Source organism: Glycine soja, chromosome 15 (assembly GCF_004193775.1).
Source record: "Glycine soja cultivar W05 chromosome 15, ASM419377v2, whole genome shotgun sequence".
Lineage (NCBI taxonomy): Eukaryota > Viridiplantae > Streptophyta > Magnoliopsida > Fabales > Fabaceae > Glycine > Glycine soja.
The window spans coordinates 14,749,297-14,775,516 of NC_041016.1; the positions used below are offsets into that span (position 1 = coordinate 14,749,297).

General features: G+C 27.2%; 1 protein-coding gene across 1 annotated transcript; it reads left to right on the forward strand.

The window, feature by feature from the left end:
• The first annotated feature begins 25,378 nt into the window (after nt 1-25,378).
• On the forward strand, nt 25,379-26,025 carry LOC114387412. The gene has a single exon (XM_028347602.1). The coding sequence runs from the start codon at nt 25,394-25,396 to the stop codon at nt 25,745-25,747; it is 354 nt and encodes a 117-aa protein (XP_028203403.1). The 5' UTR covers nt 25,379-25,393; the 3' UTR covers nt 25,748-26,025.
• Nucleotides 26,026-26,220: the final 195 nt, after the last annotated feature.

A 26,220-nucleotide genomic window follows, 5' to 3' on the forward strand; every position in this document is an offset into this window, starting at 1 on the left:
AATTATACAAATATAATAAAAATTCTTGTGAAATAAAATTTATTATATAAGTATAATTAATCACAATATTATGTCTAATTCTTTATATGATCTTTAAACAACTTAATATATAATTTTAATCAAAATATAGATGTTGTGGCTAATTCATGATTAATCAAAATTATAAAGATCACTCAAACATAAAACTTAATTATATGAGATTAAATCATATTATGTATTTTAAGATCAAGATATAATATAATCATGAATAAGATTCTCATATATAATTTTATAATTGAAACATAATATTATGTATTTGATTTTATATATATATGCATAGAATAAAATTTTCCAGAATATATTCATGCATAAAATAAATCAAAATTCTATAAATTGTAAAGGTAAATAGACAAAGGATATAACATATGAAAAAAAAATTACATATTAAAAAATCTTTAGAGTGTGTTTGGATGAAGAAATTTAAAATTCTGAGAAATTTTAAATTCTAAGAATTTCAAATACTTCAATTGAAATTCTTTTATTTTCAAAATTTTGTGTTTGGATAAAAAAAATTAGAATTATGAGGATGAAAAAAAATGAATAAAAAAAAGAGAAGATATGGTTGGTGTGCTAGTTATACGTGTTCTTCTATGCTCACACTCGATCGATATTTTAGGAGCTCGGACAGTGTTTCATGAAGAAGAATGTAAGAAGAGAATTTCAATTTCTCACTTTTTAGAAGGAAATTGAAATTTCAGATTTTTAGTTATTTAAAATTCTGTTTTAAAATTCCAAAATTTTAAATTCTTCATAAAAAACATTCAAATAATGAATTCTAAATTACAGAAATTCAAATTCTCTGATAAATTACTTTCATCAGTTAATTCTCTATCCAAACGCATTTAGTAGCTTGTGCATACTATAGCATTCTATATTAGTCCTGGATTCAACACCCAACTAGTGCAAAAATGTTGGGTTTTTTTGTTTTATTTTTTTTAATGGACGAATGCATGAAAAAAATTATTAGATGATTCTCAATAAGCATAAGTTTTGTCTTATTAAATACTGTGATGATATCACCATTGTGGAAGACTTAACTAGAATCTCATATGAAGCCTTTGAGGGAGTTCCCATCTCAAGTACAAGTATATATAATCACTTACATGGACTCTAAAGCTCAAGTCAATGACCATATACAAGAGATGATACAAAGTAAAAATCAAAGTGAAAATGAGTACCTTTGGTTAACCCTACAACAATTGATCTACTCACCCGGTAGTAGTGTTTCCTTATTTTAGGCTTATATTTAAACTCAAGCCGTATGCTTTGAATATTGATGACTAAAAAAATTATAAGTAAAACTAAAAAAATAAAGTAAAACTAAAAAAATGAAACACTGATTATGTTAAAATTATAATATAGTAAACTTTTTAAAATTAATATTTATGAAAGACTTATTTTATTATTAATATTATTATTTAAATTATTTTATAATTTTATTTTTCATATAATTATATTATATTACTATTATAAATGATGATGGCAACTAGACTGATTCAGTTAATATTTTTGAAATATTCATTACATTATTTATAAGTGTTCCGTCAAATGTCTCTAGTTCGAATTTTGAATATGTAACTGTATTAAATAATTAAAGGAAAATTTTTTACCACTCATAATAGTTTTACTTGACTCAAACATAATTTTCTCCCATGAAAAACACATGTGGTTAAGAAAAAAAAATCAATTTTAAAATTTAAAAAATCTTGTTTCAGTAAGGTATATATATTTCAGTTACATATGTACGTCCTCTTTCCGGCCCCATTTTGCTATGACAAAAACTATCCTAGATAATAAATTATTTTTCGTCTTGATTAGCTAATTATCTAGTTTTCTAATATTATTTTGAGAAAAATATCGTAGCACAGTGAAATATAATTAAATGTGAGTAATAAGATAAAAGTATGGATATTTTTAGAAAATAAAATATTTATTATATTAAAAATAGAAAATTTATTTGATGTTTACTTATTATTATATAATTTAAAGTATTTAATAGGATATATTTAATATTTTCACACAATGAGTTTACAAATATACAATAACAAAACTCTTAATACTAATATTATACTCTCTTTTTAATTCTTTTTATTTTACAAAGAAAATACTAATATATTTAATATTTTTAAAACATAAAAATATTTAATTATTTTTATTAGATAGGGGTGAATAGGGTTGGATAATGAGAGTATAGACAAACAATTGGGCTTAATGTGTAGTCCAACAAAAAAGTACAAGACTTATAATAAGAAGGTTCTATTTAGAGACTTACTTTCCATGTAATAGATAAATGCGTATTGGAGAGAGTGAGGTGTGATTTAGTTCATTATTCATCAAAGATTTGAGAATGCGTCCATGTTCTTTTCCTAAATTCTCCCTTAAGCCTCGCTCGCTCCCAACTTTCTTATTCATTGATTCTGCAAACGGGTTAAGGCTGCTTTCTCGACAAACTTAGGTCACAAATCGTCATGGTTATTAAAATTGAGATTTTATCTAGGATCACAAGGGAATAAAAGATCATAACTCAAATCGTAAGATTCTATGTTTTTACTTAAAATATTTATATTTAATGCTACATATACATAGAATGTAATATAGATAAAGAAAATAACATCTAAATCACAAACTTAAATTAAAAAAATAATCATTGAATGACATGTAGGTTAATAGAATTAAGATTCATAATCACATGGAGTGTTTCATTTAGTTTTTTAATACTATTATTTATTTATCGTATAATATATTATGCATTAAATAGTTTATTATGGTTAATATGATCAAGATTCAGTTTATTATTATTTAATTATTATTAATAATATTATCCAGTTATATTTTTATATTAAATGCAATGTTTATTTTAAAAAATAAATTAAAAGAGAAAAAATTGGTTCAAAATAAACGTTTAAAAATCAATATTACTATAAAATTAACGTAGGAAGATCAAAATAAATTAACGTTTATTAAGTAGACACTCTATATTACTTCATAGTTTATATTTATTTATCAATCCGTAATGACACAACTTGGGTCACGACAATGACAACGTAAAATAAAAAAAAGTGCAGTCCCCATTAATATTTTATTTTGAGAGAAAAATATTGGAAAATCCTTTTCAAATGATCTTTAAAATTAAAGATAGGTTTCAGAGTCGACTAGTATAAGAAAGATGTTAGCATCCTACAACACTCATTAAAGAAAATGGTACCTTTAATTATTTGCACAAGACTATATAATTTTATATTCATTTATTTTACCCCAAAAAGAGAACATATTTTCTTGTCAAATGAACATAACTCTGACAAAAGTTTTAGATAGCAAATGGCTATTCTAAAAACTTTCATGATTTAAGCTAAACTAAAAGGTAGAAATGCACGCTACTCAATTAATGTAGTAAACCATTGCGTGAGTTCAATTATTTTTCTCACACAAATAAATTTTTTTAAGATTATCTTATTAAAAGACCGAAATCAAATTTTAGTATCTATATCAATTTTTATGCATAAGGTTTTATGATAGCAAATGGTTATTCTATAAACGCTTATGATGAGTAATATCAAAGGTAGAACTACTACCCAACAACAAATCATTGCACAAATTGAAATAAATATTTTATTTGAAACCAAAAGAGAAAGAAAAATAAAAACTTTGTTGTACAAATACACAAAATAGAAGAAAACCAGTTAGACAAAAATCCATTTTTATGCCTATACTCTTGTCTTTTACGCCAAGGAAATCAAAAGCCAATAAAGCAAATTATATTATAAGCCCTCTTTACTATTTTAGAAGCAAACTAAAAATTGCAAGATGCATAGACCAAGCTCTATGTTGAAGGAACAAAATTAATGCATTAAAAAGAGAATAATACTTATAACATTACATGTTCAATGTTTACACGAGAAAAAAGGGAAAAGAGAAAAAGAAAAGACACACCTAGACCCACTATCAAGCACGTTCAGGAAAGCACATCTCTTGGATATGATGATGAACTTCTGAACGTGAGAGATGTAATAGCAATGTCAAGATGATACTCTTACGATAGTCTATCGCAAAAGAAACAAAAATTTATTTTGTTTGCATGATGATTAGTGACAAATCTACTTTGAGAGTTTTGGGGACAATTGCTCACACAAACTTTAAACTTTTTCTTAATGAAACTTAGATCTATAATTATAAATTGGTCTCACAATTTGAAATGTAATATAAAAATTATGAGTACTGCCCTAACTAATTTATGTAAATGAGTATTGTCGCTATAGCATAAACTATTTGGATTTGTCACTAATGATGATATTGGTAATATTTTTGGATGAATGGTTGTTCAACATATTTTAGTTAAATTTCTCCTCACTTAAGGTAATAACTTGTTTGGTTTCAATTTATGTTTATTAAAATTCTCTTTTGTGACAATGGAGGCATAATTAATCAAAAGGGTGAGGAATATCAAAGGAACATAGTCAGAGCAAGAAAGGCAGGTGAAAGGTGGAACAAACAAGATTAAATTCAATGCTAGGTTGATTTTGGTCTAATTAAAAGTATGATAAGTTTTCCTGATTTTCATTTGCCTGAAGTCCATATATATTTAGTAGTAAGAAATGTGAATCTCATTGGGGATTTTATAGTTGGCCCTATATGTTTATTTTGATTTAGCTTTTAAAAATATATTTTCCTACATCCCTCATGGAATATATTCCTTTAGAGAGAAGATAAATAAAACTAAAAAATGTAATAAATGTAATTAATATGTGACTGAAAAAGGAAAAAAAGTATAAGATAAATACAAAAGTTGAAATATGAAGAAAATAGGATTATTAATTAAATGTGTCTAATTTGTGTACATTTTATTTTGCTCATCAAATTTGCATTGATATATTTTCCCTCTTTTTCAATTAACAAAAAGAAAATCTATAGATGATATTGTTAGATAGCAACCAATTACCCCAAGATCATCATCCACCAAACTGTCAAGAAGTTGTGGGAGATCATGTACTTATAACTTAAGCAAAAAATTACTAGTAGTTTTTTCCCTTGGAAGGTTCACTTTTAATGATCTTAAGTTGGCAACACAAAATTTTATAATTGAGAATTTTCTTAGTGAGGGGATGTTTGGAATTTTGTTGAAATGTTGGATAAGCTGGATGAGAACCCTACAACAAGGCCTAGAATAGGGATTTGAGTGGTATTGAAGAGTCTCGACCTGACCTAACGGATGTTGATGGATGACCACCTAGGTTGCTATTGCTCACTTGTACCCAATGTTGAAACTAAAACTACCACCCTTATACTTGGCCCACCTGGGACAAAGAAGAAATCAATCAAGAAGGCAAAATTGGACTTGAGTTTGAAGATCTATGGCATTTGTATATAGGGTTTTCAATTGATTTAGCTTAGGACTGGATTGAGTTTTTATTTTCTATTTTTAGGGTCAGTGTCGATGTTATGATTATCTTACGTATGGGTTTGTTTCTTTAATTTTTATTTATAAATAGTGGTTCTCTACTTTCACAATGGTGTATGTGAATTTGGTCCAACCACTATTAAAATATAAATTAAAGACATTAACTCATACATAAGATAACTAGAACACCAACACCGACGCCAAAAATAGAAAATAAAAACTCAATTTAGTCTTAACCCGAATCAATTGAAAAACCTAAATACAAAATGCCTTAGATCTTCAAACTCAAGTCCAATTTCGCCTTCTTGATTGGTTCCTTCTCTGAAGCAGGTGGGCCAAGTATAAGGGTGATGGCTTCAATTTTACCATTAGGTACAGGTGAGCAATAGCAACCCATGTGTCTGTTCATCAATATTGATTAGTTCAGGTTAAGACTCTTCATTACCACTGGAATCCTCATTCAAGGCCTTGTTGTAGGATTCTCATTCGGATTGATCCAGCATTTCAACACAGTTCCAAAAATACCCTTACTGAGAAAATTCTTAACTATAAAATTTATTGTTGCTAACTTAAGATCATTAAAGATTAATCTTTTAAGGTAAGATTTTACTAGCTAGTGATTCCTAGCTTATGTTGGGAGTACATGGTCTTATACTTTCCAAAAGGTCAAAAAGCTGTGGAAGATCATGTACACACTAAGAAAGGTGTTCATAATTCCTCTCAACAACTTGAATGCTCAAATCTATTTTCATGCATAACCTTTGCATGCTTTCAGGGGTGTTATTAGTTTCATTTTAACCTTAGTATTATCACAATATTTTTTGGAGCATACATTTTGAATAACATTTTGACGAACTCTTTCTCAACAATTTTCTAGTGAAGCTCAATGATGTAGTCATCTTCATCTAATGATCTAGTTTGAGAGGAATCTTTGATGTGGATGGAAAGCAATTAAAGTTCTTATTGTAGCAATACTTTGATGATGTAACATGTAAAACTTGTATTCCATCACTTTGATATGCAACTTGTTGTAGCATGTTATGTTTGCTAGTGTATTTGATATATTTAGCCCTTAATATACCCAAATTGACTTTTGTTGTATTCAAAAGAGTGTTAGATAATTTTTTTCCTTAAAAGTTAGGCATTGGTCTCATATCATTTAAAGTTCTTATTGTAGGAATACTTTGATGGTGTAACATGTCAAACTTGTATTCCATCACTTTGATATGCAACTTGTGTTAGCATGTTATGTTTGCTATTGTCTTTGATTTATTTGGACCTTCATATACCTAAATTGGCCTTTTTCTATTCATAAGTGTTAGATAATTTTTTCCTTAAAATTTTGGCACTGTTCTCATATCATGTAGGCCTCTATAGCTCAAAATATGTTCAAAATATTGCAGTTGTATCATGTTATCCAGACAAAACAACATCTCCAACTTCAAGTTATATTTTGATCATCTGCCTAGTTGCATCAATTCATGATTCTTCATTATCAATATAGATCTTTCTTCAATCTTTCAATAGACTTAAATATCACCTCAAACTCATTTCTATAGCTCAAGATAGGTCCTTCGAAAGTCTTTCCTTTTGTTGATGAAGTACCATTCTGAGTGTGCTACAACTTTACTACATATGATATTTTTCATTATTGCTCATAGTTTCTTTTTAAGAGCAATATTCTTCTTGTTCTTGAGAAATGACTCCTTTACATGGCTAACACTTTCTTTTTCACTTAGTGAGCTTACTGAGTTCATCTGAGTATATAGTCTTGGACATCTAAATCTTTTTCGACCTTTCTCTTTATTCAAGTCAGACAATATTTTTAGTATCTTGCCAGTTATTTTTAGTTCACTTTAATTGATGTTTTTTTTTTTTTTATTGAATCTGTCTTTCTAAACACATTTAAGCAAACTCATTAGTGATTTTTAACTCAAAGATTTATTATTTGTCTTCAACAGGTTTATCATAATTAAAACATAAGAACTTTGAACTCAACATATATTTAATTAGCCCTTATGTAAGGCGAGTTAATATTTTCTGCTTGTGAAAAGAAAATGTTCTATCTATTAAATTTTCTATTGTAGATACATTTTGTCCTTAACATAATAGTCCAATATTAGCTAATTATATAAAAGTATATTAATTGGAATAAATCCTAAAAAAAAGTGATCTTTTGTCAAAATATTTTAATCAATTTTTCATGAAGGATTTCTAAAGATATTATATGATAGTATATGTTATAAGCATATCAAAGTTAACATGATATAAAAATTCAAAATAAAATATTTTAATATATAGAGAAACTATATATTTTAAAGAAAAGTATAAGTAATAATATAATATAATATAATATATGTAATTGTAGTAGCTTACACATACTATTTTTAATTTTCTAAAATTTATATAAAATAAATAGTATCCACTCATTTTAATTATTAAAAATATTTATATATTTTGCATTATATGATAAATTTATATATATATATATATATATATATATATATATATATATATATATATATATATATATATATATATATATATATACTAGTAGACTTAGACATATTGACTAGTACTAAGAGCTTGTTTCTTTTTTTTTTTTTTATTATTATTATTACTAAAAGTATTGAGAGTTGGATTTTGGAGGTTCATCAAAGTCAAGATAAATTTCAAGACTTAAAAATGCTTACATAAATATTTACAAATTATTCATCAACAAGACTTTTATATAGGTAACAGAAATTTAATTCATATTATTTGGGGATATGAGTTTGTTGTTTATCAATTAGATTAATCTTTCTTGACACTAAGATCTTGTTTTTACTACTTAATATTTTTTTTCATAAAAACCATTTCAATGAATTGAAAACAAAAAAAAAAAAAAAACATAAGCGTGCAAAGTCACGTGCATGGTACTTCCCTTTCCTTAAACTACATGAGAAACAATTTCGGTAAGTGGACACTTTTTTTATTTGACTACAGAGTATAACATAAACATATGATGCATTGTGGCCGCAATGAGTATAAGTAAAATATATCTCCAACTACGACTTTTTTTTCTGAAAAGGTTAGCGCGCTAATGGATCTAGACACTTTCTTTTTTGTGATTATCTAGACACAAAGTTAGTTTGTTTATTGATATGCTTGGATCATATCAGCAGTCATGTTCATGGCATTATAAACTGATTACTAGTTATTACACTTGAAGTTTAATTTGAAAATCATGGATATTGTTATGCAGTATCTTTAGTCTTGTCTTTATGTTTAGGCATGACAATTCTCCCCACAACTCAGAGATTCCCACGGGGACTGCCCCTTCCGGGATTCTGCAGTCGGAGAAAAATTTCTCGTGGGAACGAGGATGAAAAACCCCCCGCAGGTAATTTGGGGATGGGGACAGGACTATGCTCCCCGCCCCACAAGGTTTCCATATCCCCGCGTATATAATATTTTATTAGTAAAAAAAATTCAAAATAAAATTATCATATATATAAGTAATATCTCTCAAGTCACAAAGACACAAACATTATCCAAAGCCTAAAACGTCGCATCAAACATTCAAACTTTATTCCTTGACTTCATTCTTCACCTTTGTTCCTTCTTCAATGTTTCTTCACCTTCGTTCCTTCTTCACTTCTTCACCGTTTCACACTGTCTTCACCCTCTTCACTTCTTCGCTTCTTTACCATTTGTTTCATCGTTCCTTCTTCACCGTATTGAGATAAAATAAAAAAAAAATATTTGTTATAATTTTTTATATTTTTTAATGTAAAACGGGATCCCCGCGGGAAGCCGAGGGACGGGAACGGGATAAAAAATACCCCAAACACGGAGCGGGAACGGGAAAGAGGGTAAGATTTGAGAACGGGAAGTGGGAGAGTACTCCCCGCCCCACCCCGCGCGGGTGCCATGCCTATTTATGTCACACTAATTAATTAAGCAATCTATTAATGAAAGATACACTTTAATTAACTTTCTTAATTAAGAGAACAACGGTCCCCTCTCTGCTTCCTTATATATATATATAAACCAAATAATTTTCTGTTGCTATGTATGAAAATGGACCAAAATAGTTGTCTCGCATTTCTTGCATATGTCGACCTTGATTTGAAACTATGCTAGTTGCAATTTTTAAAGGCCAACTAAGATCGTTCGTTTTTCAACTTTCCACGTTACTAATATGACCGGAGGAACCTACCAAGCAACTATGTCCAGTTTTTTCACTCATAAAAACGTGATAAACATGATTGGGGATGATGATGTCTAGGGCAGACATGGTGCTAACATTATGGCGTGTCGTTGAAATGCATGGTGGACTAGCCATCGTTTTTCAATCTTCATCTCTTGACGATCGGCCTTAATTCCGCTAATCATGAGCCCACCCTATATATTTCTTTTTTTATTATAATTATTTATCTTTTCAAAGTAAAATTTAAAACACGTAAAGATAAGAAAAAGAAAATCATGGTTTATCAATCAACTTGAGAAAATATCAAAATAATTAATCTCAGAGTTATTGTAACAAATAAATAATAGAAAGAATAATATGTTTTTTATCGGCAAATATATATTACTTTCTTAGGAATGACATTATGGAGATTCAAACTTGTATATTTATTCTTTTTTTTTTCCTTTATCCTTAAGTCTCATTTTCGATCATAAAGTTAATCTTATATTTCCTATAAAGAAATAATATAATTCAACTCTCCTCTCAAAAAAAAAAAAATACATTAAACTAACATGATAAAATACTTAGATACAGGATCAATGAGATAATATTATAATATGGTATTAATGTTTTTTTTAGAGAATCATATCCTATTAACTTAATAAATAACATATTGTAATATGATAATTATCTTCTCTTATCCACTAGAAATGTCTTTAATGTCTCACTAATTAATAAATAATTAATTAAGATCTAAGTTGTAAATGGATTAAAATGAAACAGTTTTTGAAGGCAAGTGCTATTTAATGAGCGTGATGATTTTAATAAAGAGCTCAATATTCATTAATATAAAACATGGTCTTCTCCTCGACCAAAATCAAGTCAGATTGTATTCGGATTGAGTTTGGTTAAAGCATTATTTAATCGATCAAAATTTTATAGGTTGAATTAGGTTAGATTTATATAATTTTATTGATAACCCACCAATTTAAACCAACTCGATTATAAAACGGATTGAGTCAAGTTATGTCAACTAGGTTCAACCCTTTAAAAATTATATTTTATTTTGTAAAATATATTTTTCTTAGAACAGTAATTTATTTTTCCTTATGCTTTGTAAATATATGATAACTAAATATCTTGCAAAGAGATCAAATTGGAACTATATTTAATTAATAGAATGAATAGTTTCAATGCTAGCTATTACAATACTTTTATTTTAGATAAAAATAAAGAATTGTATTAATACAAGAAAGCATAAACAAAATCATGAAATAAATAATTAGTGCAAATAATTTTAAAAAGAAATAAGTAACTAGTTTGTGTGGGTCCAACCATTTAACTTGTCATTTTATCCCTACTAAACAACTATATAATATCATTTATATTATATTTCTCATTATCTCTCTTAAAACAAATAACACAACATATACTTTTATTTTTACTTTATTTTTATTTTTAAATTATCTTTCTTCTATTTTTATCTACTATATTTTTCTTCTTTAAACCAAACACACCAAAAAAATTATAACTTACAAAATAAAAATTATAAACATGTTATATAAGTAATATTATCAGCATAAACATGATTCACTAGAAATATTTCTACTATATCGTATTTATCATGATAATATTATTATATAACAAGTTTATAATTTTTTATTTTGGAAGTTATAATTTTTTTAGTTTTTAATGATAGGAAACTAACATGATGTTAAAAATTAATAATTCTTAAAATTGTTAAGAAATAACACATGACTTTTTTTTATAATGGGAGTTCTATGATATATTAGTTACACTTGATTAATATAACTTATCATATTATAAAAAAAAAATAAGTCATCAGATTAAAAATAAAAGGGTGACGAAAGGTGAATGAATAATTGAACAGTGAAAAGATAATGTGAAAGACAGCAACAACATCACAGATTACATTAATCATGGGGATTTCGGATTGGTTCATTTGAGTTGAAAGATGATAAGAAAAAAAAAGATAAATAACAAAATTAAAAATAATTTTACATTTTATATTTTATTTTGATTCAAAACTTGGTATTGGAGCCAGCTGCATACCATTAGCCAGCCTTGCGGCTGCAAAAGGATTAGACATTCTCTCAAACTTATTATTTTTTTTTCGTCTCTATTTTTTACACTATAGAAAAGATCCTTCAGCATGATTTCACGAATAGGTGGATCACGCGGTCTCTTGTCCTAACTCTTGTGTAATAGTCAGTAATACATAGGAAAGTATAAAATTATTTATTTGGAGTAATATAAAAAATTATACAATATTTTCTCTAAAATTAGGTTTTATCTCTCTTTATTAACTCAACTCTATTATCACACACTTTCTTCTTTTTTTCTTATAAAATTTATTTACTTGCCTAACTCATAAGTTGGAATTCATCTTCACTGATGAACTCACACCCAGAAAAATAATACAACGGGCGCCAACACAGTAGTTTTTATTTTATTTTTTAAAAATTACATCATTCTCTTACAGCTCGTTTTCGTTTTTTTTTTTCTTTTCAATTTCTATCTTCTTTTGATTTATTAATTTATCTTTTTTTTTCTTTTGTCTCGTTCTCCCTTCATCCTAAAATGGCATACACATTTGCAATTTTTAACTATTATTTTTAGATTTGTCGGTAGGGTACAACTTTCATTTTTCTTTTTTGAAAAATGAGAGTAATCCTTACAGTCAATTCGCAAGTTCATGATTTTAGACCGGAAAATATTTAAGGAAAAGTAAATAAAATTCTTTTAGTAAATAACATATATCAGTAATAAAAAATAGGCTAAAATATACAAATTATCTCTTAACATTTAAAAATCATAAAATAGTTCCCTTATTTAATTCATGACAAATTAGTTCTTTCAAAAAATTATTATTTTTAACTATTAGGCATGATTTTGAATCTTTTTTTTAATTGATTGGAGACGCAAAGTTTTTCGTACTAGATCTATCCACGTGAAAATTATGAAATTCAATTAATATTCGGAAAAAAAAGACAAACAAGATGAAAAATACATGAAAAGTGGGTTTCTTAAGTAATAAAAAATCTAAAAATCTAATGTCACATACTTTTCTTATTTCTTACGGGAGACTCATTTTTAATACGATTTTCATTATGTTTATGATCTCTTTTTATTTCAAACATTAGTTAATTCCTATAATTTTTATGTAAATTAATCTAATAAAAAAAATTTCACATTTTGAATAAATAAATAAAAGGTTCAAAATTGTGTTCGAATTTTTTAAAAACATGATCAATTTTTTAAAGAATAGTTTGTGATGAATTAAATAAGTATGGAAACGGTGACCAATTTAGAAAAAATAAAATAAATAAAAGAATATTCCTATATTTTAGCCTTAAAAATAAACACTATCATTTAACTAGAAACAAGAAAGGAGTTAGATTGGGACAATCCGGGAAAGGGGGGAAATTATAAATCTAAAGCACACCCAATAAGCATATAAATATCAAATTTCATAGAAATTTTTTAATTATGTTTTTTAAAATAATTTTAAAACATATAATAGAAAATATACTTATACAAGGCAAACTAAATTTCTTTTTGCAAAGGCTGAATATTACAAATGTCAATCATTATTTCACAAGTCACAATCTTTGTGAATTTGTAATAAAAAGTGATATCTAGGTTAGCAATGTTTTTTATGGAAAAAAATCTATTAATTATGTTTTAAAATCTACTAAATTGGAACAACTTATGTTACTAATCAAATTATCTCCTATGACAATAGTAGTTGATAATCATTGAAAAAAATTGCCTATTAATCGTTGAAAAATATAAATCTTTTATTGTTGCAAAGACTAATGCTTTGAAAGCAACTTTGGAAGAACTTCTGTGTAACCCAGTATCCATATTGCATTACAAGGTTTACATAGTGACATGTTTGGACTGGTATACTCGTGATAAAAAGAAACACAGTAAAGCCTTACAAACATTAGCAAGAAAAACAAATACTAAACAAGAAAATCGAAGAATATGAAAATAACAGTCGTAAGAAAAGAAAATGTGTTGATGTATCTCAATGCTCAAGTGTTCAAGATTTCCCCATTAACAAAGATTAATAAATAGCCTTTAATTATTAAATCAATTATAATCAAATCAATAATTCCAGCATGTCACTATGTAAAAAATTTACATAACTTTTTTAGATTAAAATTTATATTTATATTATTCAGTTCAGCCATATCAAAATGGCAACAAATAATAATTCCAGCATGCATGTTTTTGCTATGATGTTTACATCTAGTTTTGGCTATTAGGTACTTAAAAATATAGAAATTTAGCAAATTTTTGTTACAAAATGTTTATCATATAATAACAAGTTTTGTAGATTCTTATTACCAGATTTTGTCAATATAGTTTTATTTAAAATATAAAAAGAAAGTAAAAAAATAATGAAAAAATTAGTTTAATAAAAATTACAAAAATTGATCTAATTTAAATCACAAAATATTAGTTTGATTTTGTTTGAATTTGATATTAAATTTAAATCAACCAAACTCAATCATATATAATTTTTATATTTAATTCAAATGAAATTTATATAAAAAAATCAAACCAAATTGCACCATCAATATTCCTAATTCTCACTGTTTTCTTTTCTAACATATTATTTTTTTGTCAATTTTAATAACCAAAAGTAACCTCTAATTAAAGGTAAAATCAACTTCTCCATTGACAGAGAAGTACTTCTTCGATCATTCTCAAATATAAAGAAAAAAAAAATCACATTTGTGTTGGTGTATTCAAATATAAGTAAATTTTAACTAATTTTATCTTATTTAATATTATTATTTTTAAAATATTTTTTTATTTAATTGAGATTTTAGTTTTGGTGACTTTTTTTATTCTTTATATTAGGTTATGTTTGATTTCAAAGGAAGAAATAAGCTATCCAAGACAACAATGAGGTGGGTACATTTGATTCCTGCGATCTTGGAGAGGGTAAAATTACAAATTTCTCTCTTCTCAGTTACACATTAAAATCGATTTTTTTTGTCAAAAAGATTGATAATTTAGGTTAAAAAAATTGTTTTTCTAGAAGAAGAAAAACAATTTTCTTTGACACCATATTATTTCTTACATATTTCTCTTAAACCAAACAACACAACACATTATTTTATTTCTTGTTTCTTAAATTATGTCTCTTCTATTTCTATCTATCTTATTTATGTCCTCTGACCAAAACACACCCTAAGGAGTACTAAACTTCCCCATACTTGAATGACCCTTAAACATGAATGATTGATACCGATTTTAAAACTGGTTGTAGGATCGGATAGATACTTCATTCTAAAAGCTCTTAGAAGGTTGAAAGATATTTTGTAAACAATCTGACACTGCACACTGGCTTAGTCTTGAATTGATATACTTCATTCCAAAAGCTCTTAGATACTCACTGATTTGCTAAATAGGTAGCTTTTTCTATGGTATCTGCCTTACACTACTAGAATAAAAGCTTTTTACGATACTGGTTTGACGACGGTTATATAAAAACCGATGTAGTAACTGATGCGGTGACATTTTTGTAAATAATTGTAATCTTTTAAAGGTGGTTTTCTCAAAAAACGACTTTAAAAAGGCTTTACTACATCTGTTTTTAAAAACCGCCTTCGAAAGCATGTGTTTTTCCACTCTCTCATGATGAGGTGGCATGTTTTAATTGGACTAGCTAGCTTACCCTAAATCTTAGCTTTTCTTCTACGCTCCCTCATTCTTCCATTCTCATTGCCGCTGTCATAGAGAGAGAGAGAGAGGGAGAGAGAAGAAACACTAGCCATGGCCTCGATGTCGTCTCTATGGCCGCCAACCCCCTCGGCTTCGTCACCGCCTCCTGCTCCCTCGATAACTTCGTCCGCATCTTCAATGTCAATTCCAACACCACCATTGCCTCCCTCAAGGCTCCTCCCCCTGAAGTTGAAGTTTGGAAAATGCACTTCGATCCCAAGGTATGTCTAATAGGATAGGGCTTTTTCCTCTCTTTACCTTTTGCAATTCTTTCAAACAACCACCTGACTTATTATTTGTAACACTTCACAATGATTGTGCTAATCCAAAAACCTAAATAGAAAAACCTATTTTTGGCATTGCATAGAGAGTTTTTGGCATCCATCGTGTCCTCTTTCCCTCTCTTTAGAGAGAAATAACAGTGCAAGAAGTGAGAGTGGTTTTGTGGGAGTGGTGTCTTCCATGGCATCAAACCAGAGACTAGTAGTTGATTGGTGGGCTGAAGATTTGACTCTGCTTAGAATTTTAATTTTTGGTTAGCAATAAGAACAACATATTGATTACATTCAATACTTCAATTAGATTAAAATTTAAATTTAAATAGTTGGCTGGTGGATTCTAAGTAGAAATTTACGTTCAATACTTCAATTAGATTAAAATTTAAATTAAGAACAACATATTGATGGATGCCACAGTTGTTTTTGATATTGTTACATGAAAAAGTTACTAATATTGATTCATTTGATTGATATCTTTATTCTGGTGCAACAGCTTGTCAAGTTTCTCCTGAAGCAAGCAAGTGTTGACAAGAGAACATGTGATCTTTTTGGAAATTGAGATCTAATGAATATTGCCCATAACGTGGCTCGTAGTTTGAAGGTATGCACACAAATATTATGATTATTATACCATATCCCTCTTACAGAGCAACTAGATTTATATATTTTCTCATTGTAGTCACTCATTGTTCACTAATTTTCTTCAAGTAGATTCACATTGCCTTTTTACATTTTCGTTGCACTTGTTGTTCCTCCGATTATCTTCATAGGAAAATCTTTGGTGCGAGTGTCCTTCTAATTTGCAAATTTTTCCATAACTACTCTTTTTACTGATTTGATTTCCTGTGCTATTTGCATTTAATATATGAATCTCATATCTGCTATTTGCATCTCCTAATAGCTATTGGATCTATTTTCCTCACAAATATAGGTTTCATACAAGAATTCTGCTACTGCTCTTGTAAAGGAGGTTAGAGGTTTCTGGCTCGATCTTCTTATTACTGTTCTTTGCAATAAGTGGAGAAAATGTAAAAGAGGTGATTTTATAACATATCTTGTGCTTAATGCAAAAGAGGTTATGTTTTTAGCAATATCTTTGTTATTTATTTCAAACATGCTATTATATTAATCTATAATATTACTCGCTTAAGTGAGAGAATTGTTTAAAATCTATAGTATTAATCTAGCGTGGCAAATTAATCTATAATATTACCAGCTTATTAAGTTATTATAGCGAGGCAAATTAATCTATAGTATTTATTTTACACTCTTGAGGCCCACTAGCTTTAGCCTAGCCATATCCACACAATTAAATCACGTTGACATTACATAGATTTTATTTTTTTAGTTTTCTCTGATTTTTTTTAATCTTTTCAAACAATTTAAAACTAAAAGAATCTAAAATATGATTAAAATTAAAAGAGATTTTGAATAATTCTTCAAAAAAGTTAGTTTTTTATAAAACTATTTATCACTGTATTATAATAAACACACATGGCCTATTATTTTACTAATAATATAAAGTATTTTGACTTATTTTTTATATTTAATTAAAATATTTAAAATAAATGAAAAGATATTTTTAGACACCCAATGTTCACATATACTAAAACAAATAAAGGAAAAAAATTTGAATGTGATTAAACATTTGCAACATTTACAATGTAGCTGGTAAGTGGTAACCCCCCAGACACACATATATATTGCGAAATAAATTTATACTCTTTGTATTATTGAAATATTCATGCTTGTTAGCTATATTTACAAAGATAGTTTTCTAGATAGCTAAACTCTCAAAGACATACAATGGGCACTGCTGTGAAGACAGTTGCACCGTGACAAAGTGTAGTAGTATTTAATAATAATAATTAGGCGTAAGTTGAGTGAATACACATATATAGAGAACTGAATTTACTCTACCTGAATAATTCAAGACATTAATTCAGTGTCTGATGAATAATTGTCTTTTCTCTCATTTTCTAATTAAACAATTGACCAAATTAATATATATATATATATATATATATATATATATATATATATATATATATATATATATATATATATATATATATATATATATAGCAATGAAGACATATAAGATGAATCTTGACTTTTGTTTTAGTTGAGTCATCTGCTTGTCCTTATGATAAATGAAGGAAAATGGTTATTCTCTGGTTGAAGAAAAGTTTTCTGCTTGCTTTTATAAAAAAAAATTGTGTTTGTAAAAGGGCCTTCGTCAAAATTAATTAGTACAGGTTTACATTATTTAAGTTAATTAGTTTTTATTTTTCTATTTTCTTAAAGTTTTTACTTCTTTATTATGAAACATGCTTAACAAAAAAAATATTACTAAAAAAATATATTTTTTATTTTTTTTTAAAATAAATACATTCTAAGACGGTTCTTTAGAGAACCGTATTAGAATGTCTATATTCTAAGTCGGTTGTCTTAAAACTGCCTTTGAATCATAATTTTAATTTATTTTATTTTTTTAAAAAAAAGTAATACATTCTAAGACGGTTCTCTGAAGAACCGTCATAAATTGTCTATATTTTAAGACGGTTTTCTAAACACCATCTTAGAATTATAAATTTATTTTATTTTATTTTAAAAAAATTATATTCTAAGACGGTTCTCGATAAACCGTCTTAGAAAAACTTTACATTCTAAAACGATTCTCAGGAAAAATAACCGTCTTAAAATGTACTTCTTTTTTAAGACGGTTTCTCAAGAATCGTCGTAGAAAGTTTTAACTTTCTACAACATTGGCGACAGAGACGATTCAAAATCATCGTGAAAAGTGCTTTAAAACCGATGTAGAATGATCTTTTTTTAGTAGTGTTAATTTTTGCTTATTTGTGTTCAAGGTTTATATGTTTAATTATAATTATTTCCTCTTAATTTGACTTAATATCAATGCATCTTGCCATGCTGTTGAAGCAAAGGGAAACAACTAATATATGGAATAGAATAAGTAGCTAGTACATATGTAGTTTTTAAAACTTTTAAATACATGCCCTAGCTATTATTATTATTATTATAGTTGTTCTTCATTTTGTGGCTTATATGATTTTCTTCTATATTTTTTTAATTTTTTTTTTCTTCTATACTTATTTTTCTTATTTCTTGTGTAGACAAAAACACCTCTAGAGGAGTTTGGTAGAAGGAACTCTTATGGGAATGATTTGTTGGGTACTTAGCTATGGAGTGAGACGCAGAACAAGACTTACTTGGCAAAGACAAATCATGTACTTAATTTTAAAAAACTTCCCCAATAAACTCAAAGTTTATATCTAAATCATTTGACATAAATTTCATTTTATAGTAAAATTCTTTAAATAAAATTATTTTTATTACACCTAAACACTTAGTTATTCAGTATTCACCCTTCGCTTCTTATGCTGGTAATTCGTTTTATGTTATCTTAATTTTTATGTTGGTAATTCGTTATCTTAATTTTGTTCTCTTCCGTGAGCTTCATATTGGAAAATGAATTTTGGTAACAACTTTTCTCAAATAAACTCAATTAATTTTTCATCAAATAACTTGTACTCCAATACCTTAATTCTTTTGTATAATTCTATAGAAATATTTTATCTATATTGAAAAATTTGTACTTGTGGTTAAATGAGTTTGGTAAGAGAGTAGGGAAAAAGTGTATAAATATATGAATAAAATTAAAGAGTTCCGGTACGGATGCCGCTTAGTGCGCGCTTAAGTAGATTTTTATTATCGAATATTAAGATAAGATTTAATTATTATAATTTTATTATAAGATTTAATTAGTATCGTAAGGATGTTGTTTAATATTTTTTAAAATTAATAATAATACTTTTGAGACACTATTGTTTCATATGAATCTATTTTAAACCGTGAGGAATTTCTAATGATAAGTTTCTTTATGAAAGGTATTGTAAAACACGACACTTTTATTGTAATTTCTTTTTAAAAATTATAGTATAAGATTCGATTTGCATTGTAGTCACTACAAAAGAAAAAGGAATTTTCGACGGCTGGATTCAATCGGTAACCTCAAAAATCCGTCACTAATTTAGAATTTCTAACAAATTTCATCGATAACCTCAAAAATCCGACACTAATTTAGAATTTCTTACGAATTTTCAACGGACCAAAATTTGTTGGAAAAATGATCATAAAAAATTTTAACCGATGAATTTTTGTTGTTTGTGAGAAATTTCTAACAAATATTTTCCGTGAGAAAATCTGTCTGTAATTTTATTTTATTAAGAATTTTTTATTTCATTTTTTTTATTTTTATTATTTAACATCGATAATTTAGGAATTATTTTTTACATTTTTATTATTTAACGTCAAAATTTTAATTAACACATATATGTAATTAACAAAATACTCAAACTTATAAATCCAAAACAAATAATAAAATAAATCATTCAGTTAAATTGAAAATAAATGTAAAAGAAAAGCATAATGTGTAAATCTGGTTGGTCATTGTTTTGTTGTTGATGTTGGTCCTGCTGCTGTTGGTGAGATTGTTGATGTTAGTGAATAATGTTTCGCGCTTCAGGAGGTAGGAACTGAAGGACAACTGATTGAAATACACACATCTCCTCCTTTGATTGACTCCCTTAGTTGATTAATCTCCGCTTAATCTTGAGCGTGACTGAAAGATCATTGCCTATGTTGCATGAAATTTTCATCTCCACATTTATAAGAATGAACAAGATTTTTGATACCATAAAGGCGTCCCTTATGCTTTGGTCCTACAACTGCAATCCAACACTGAGTCCTAAGTCTTTTTTCTTCAGCAGGGTCTAAAGGAGTAAATTGTGATTCACCAACACTTGATGTAACATTATACCTAACTTGAGATAGTTTAGTCTCAAATTCTTCCTGTCATTCATAAACAGTTATTATTTCATAAATATAATAAACATTTTGAAAAATAAAAAATATGCAAGATAATGGTCTCACATGTGTCTGCCTAGATCTATCATTAACAAATTGACCAATATTCTTTTGTAAATGAGTTTGCTGAAAACCTCATCTACGTTTGCAGATCGACCAAGCTCCTCTGACTATCAACGAACATTATAAAATAAATATTAAGTGGTAAATTAAACAAGAAGAAAGAAATATGTATTATAATTTTAATGTACATACCAAGTGAATGACATGATTTTGCAAGCTAATAAAACCACTTGTGTGCATACACTCGCCCTTTTTAGATGCTCAGTTTATTTTGGCATGTGCACACTTGGAACGATATCTAGGTGCATTCTAATGTGATAACAGATCGTTCCAGACACGATCTCCAATCCAATATGACATTTTATTTTCATTTCGAGCATCCGTAAACATCTCACAAAGTCTATGAGAGGCTTTTGAGTTAAAAGCTTTCTTAATTTCATTTTCTTCCTGGGTCTCCAAACCAATTTTCTCTAAAGTATCACAAAGTTATGAAATGTTACACAATTAACAAAATACCAATTTTATAATTTAAGATCAAATAAAACAAAATAAGCATTACTATCCATTTCAACCATTGAACTAATTCATTAAGACATGAATATGTTACCTTAAAATGCTAGAAAAAAAATCCCTGATGATCTTTTGAAATTATTCCCCATGTAGGCCATGGTGGCCAAATTGTTGCCTAATGGACAATGTGAAAGCCTTTGCCACAACCTTAGATGGATGAAATCTAAATAGAAAACAAACATGTATTGCTTGACTTTCTAAATGAACAAAGCTCGGAATATAAACAACATAACTACAACCAAAAATATTTTTAACACTTTTAGAATATAAAATTTTGAGCAACTAGAATAAAAAATCACAACTAACTTAAACAATGAAACGTACCTATGAGTAAGGGAGTGATCACGTAGCATAATCTCACAATCTCATGTGTGAACCTGAGAGTAAGAGAGAAATAAAAAATATTAAAAATGGTTAGAAATTTTTGTATCTAAAAATGTTTAGCCTGGCAAATTGCATTAAATATGTTTTTGCAAGTAATTAGCATTGTTTATTTGGAATGTTTGAATTTCTTATTACAAAAAAATCAATTGAGTTACACCTCCTTTATAAAGCTTAATTGTTTCAAGTAATTACCCTAAATAATGTCTAAAAATTATTCGTAATATCACTATGTGTTAAAGGTAAAAAATATTTTTTTTTTATAATCAAAACAACAAAAACTTTTGCCTTATAAGAATCTCTAAAACATATATGATTATTTTAAATTTTAAAAAATTAATTTTTTGATAAACTTAAGAAAACTTCAAAAAAGACTAAAATATTAATTAATCAAAATTAAATTCTAATAAGTCATTGACACCAAAAAATAATTCCAAAAGAAAAATAAATTGATTAAATGATAAAAAAATTAATCAACACATTCACCTTCATATAATAGAATAATATGTTTATTTGTTTATGAGATATACATCTATTTTAATTTAGATTTAATGTTATATTCATAATAACTTATTTAAAAGCATATTTTGAAATAAATTTTTTAAATATGACAAAAATAATTATCTTTTAAATAAGCTTATATATATAATTTTTTTATTTAGCTTAACATGTTTGATATGTATTTAAAAGAATAAATAAATACATGATGTTAATAAATTATAAAAGATTAAAATATTATTCATATTTACTTAAACTAAACTTATCAAATTTATTTATATTGATGGTTCTTGCCTATGCACGTTTTTACACTCATTTAAGTCTTTAATTGGTCAAAACACATTATTTGACAAAATTAAATTATTTTTTAAGTTGTTTTTTGAAACTTAATTTTTTTATGTTAATATAACTTCAAATAATTGATATATATAATTTGACATATATAAAAGTTTATTATGCTAATTAATGACTGTGCTGATGCTAATTGGAAGATTAGGATTCTTTTTGTCTGTGGTTTACGTGTAAAACCCAAGCTTTGCCTTTTGCCTTTTGGGCTTTTTACTTTTTTCTAGTTTTGTTCTTCTTTTGATAATTATTATGCTTATGGTAGTTCACGTAATAATTATATATTATTCATATTATTAATACACAGACATTAGGGGGTAATTGGTCGTAATCATATATATTCATATGCTTCATTTAGGCCAAAAAATGATTACAAAAATATGGATTACAGAAAGAATATGGAAAATCAATGTCCAAGTAAGTTTACTATCATTGCTTGTGTTAGCGATACACAATTCAACTTTACTATGGTTTAATCCGTTAACAAAAATAAAATTGAAAGATAAATATAAAGAGAGAATAGAAAGAGCAGAAAAATGTGAAAAAAAACTGTTTTATTTTATTTATATGATAAAACTTTTATACAAGTAAATCAAAGATAATAAGAGAAAAATGAAAATTATAATTTTATAATAATATCTTTTATATCTTTAATAGAAAATGAATCACATTATATCTTTATTAGAAAAACTTATATAAAATCTAATAAATGATAAATATTTACAGAATAATATTGTTTATGACACTAACTTCAACCGTACTAGTATAACAAGTAATTTTTCATTATTTTCTAACTAAAAAGATATTTGTTCACATTTGATGACCTTATTCTTCTTAAATCATTTGTTTGAAATTTTTTTTCTTTATGCAATTCACTCCTTTTGAGAGCTCTTCAAAAGTTTTGATAATGTTCAAGTCAACAACATAAACATTTATAACAGTTTTTTTGTGTGGAAATATATAAACATACAACATACAAAGTCATACCAGGTGCACAAATTGCTTCAATCTAATAAATCCATGAAGAGATTTACTCAATTTAATTGAATAAATCTACTCAAGAACATATCATTATCAAGTGAATTATTATAACTCCAAAAACTCACTTCGCAAGCATTCTACTTCAATTACATCTTTCTATTTTAATCCATCTTTAATTAATTGCAAAAATAATTTAACTAGACCTAGATTCATGTCACTGAATCATTTGATAGAACATGCATATCCTAAACCTTAAATCATTATATTATTTTGTTTTTTTAATATATAACAACACATTTTCTTCTTATCCAGTATTGATATTATTGGCCATCATCGTCCATGTTGAGTACTCTAACATTACATTTACCTTGAACAATGAAATAAAAAAAATCTACCAACAGGTAGACAACGAAGGATATAATTTGTATTTATTCATACGATTCACTTCCATCCAATAAAAGTACAAAAATATAAGTCCTTAATATTAATATCCTTAAAATATATTAATCTTGGTTAATCCCTAACCAAATAAGTGCATGTAATATTTATAAAAGAAGTGGAAAACTAAACGAAGATGAAACCAAACAAAACGAAAACTGCAAATAAAAGGATGATTCAAATTATTCATCACCAAACACAAATTCGGATTATTCATCCAAATATTCATATTATTCATCACCAAACACAAAAAGATAGGACGAAGTTGAACGGAGAGTGTGGGAAGTGATTATCTTACAATTTGAAAGCAAAGAAAAATTCCACGCGGGTTGAAAGATGAATAGAGTGAAGATGAACAACGATTGGATGAAGGTGAAGCCAACAATGACAGCAGGTTGAACGACGAGAGTGAGGATGGCGGTGTGCTTAATGGCATGGATTGGGGTCAATGGTAGCGGCGATGTGAAAGCACAATGCAAGGTGACTAAGGGCTCCATGGCAACAGTGCTAGGTGACTGAGGAGGGCTAGGGTTGGGTCGTTTTTATTTGGGGAAAATTTCAATTTTCGATGGACACATATTTTGCCAAAAAAGTCCATCACTATTATAAATTTTTTTGACATAATTAAATCTTTCGGAAAAAATCCGTTGGATATTTCAAAAATTTATGATGGAATATAATCGTTCTATAAATTCCGTCAATAATTTCGATATTTTTGACGAATTATTTTTCGTGGGAAATTTTCCGTCAATAATAACATTTTTTTCTTGTAGTGATTGAGGTGAGATTTTATTTTTAATTTATCATTATTGTTAATTAATTAGAAATTACTGTTAGCATAATTTTTAAGATAATAAATTGTCATATAATTAAAAATTATTAACTTTTACAATAATTAATTCAAAGTAATTTATAATATTATTTCTAATTAACTACCAATTAAAAATATTAAACTAACGAGCACATGGATCAATTGTGCGATATTGTTTTAGATTAATCAATAATTTTAAATTTAAATTTTAAATATTTAATTAAATTAAATAATTTAATATTTAACTTTAATTTAAAAGTGTTTTATATTATCATTTAATAGCATATTATCATATATAATAATTTTTTCAACTTTTATAATAAATATTTCAAAAGTCATATTTAAAATAATTTTTATTAGTAAACAATACAAATTTTTTTACATTAACAGTGTATTGAAATTAAATTCCAAAACAAAACTCATATTTTTTTTTGGTATATAAAATTTTAGAAAAAGGAAATAGTATATCAACAAAGAAAAAAAAAACTTCTAAACTCCAAGAGTACTGATATAGAAAAGATATATGTCACCCTAATTCATTACAAGCAATAATAACTTTATCAGAAAAAAAAATTTACACTAGAAATGTAAACTAATTTGGGTTGTGGTTGTTTCATGGGCAAAACAGTAAAGTCCACGAAAATCACAGAAAACTACAAATGAAGAAGAGAAAATGCAAAGAAAACAAAAACATTGAAATTGGTCATAGTAGGGAATATTCTCTCTACCCAACAATCCCAACGTTGTATAAATAGCCGAAGAGAGGCCAAATGCTTCGCCCTCTCACAATCAACACGCCTTCTTCTAGCTCCATCAGGCCAAACTACTCTTCAAGTTCAAGCCCAAAAAGTGCTGAAGCAGAGTCCAACACCAAGAGCAAGAGAAGGAGAAGCTTTGGATCAAAACCTAGCAGGAGAAAAATGTGGTTCATGCATGTGTTTGATGAGGAAAAGAAGGAACTGGGTAGGCAACAAGCCCCGGGTTCATGCCCTTATTGCCAAGGCAAGGTTGAGGCCATGGATGTTGAGATCCAGTGGAGACTTTGCTTCTTGCCCATGTGCTTCAAGATCAAGAGGAAGTATTTTTGTACTTCATGTGCTAGACGTTTAGAATTGTATTATTAAACTACTATTGTTATCATCATTTTTATATTATACGTATAACCCTTCTAGCTAGATTTTGGACATGGAGACAGAAATATACCCACTGAATCATGCTTTCTTGTTCCCTCAACATCTTTGTATCACGAGCTTTTGTTCCCTTGTTGAATTTCGAGTTTTAACCCAAGGCTAGCTTCCATGTAAATGGATTTGATTTATGTTTAAATTTTTACTTTTTTTTCTTTATTGTAAATTGATCTTGATCTTGTTCAGCAATGGAATTTCATTTTTTACTTTCTTCCAATGCTTTGTATACCGGATAAAGTATCCGATCAGGGCAAGGAACACTTCACGCATTCAAATCGAACACATTCTTTAATAACGTATTTATATATGTCGAATAGTACATCTCAACCTTTAATCCGTGCAAATGACGAGCATCATTTAGTCATGATTAACATCATTAAATCCACTTAAGAATAATTGATCAATTAAAA

What these genes read in the sequence shown, in the direction of transcription:
- LOC114387412 (XM_028347602.1), top strand. Translation starts at nt 25,394, where the DNA reads ATGCTTCGCCCTCTCACAATCAACACGCCTTCTTCTAGCTCCATCAGG.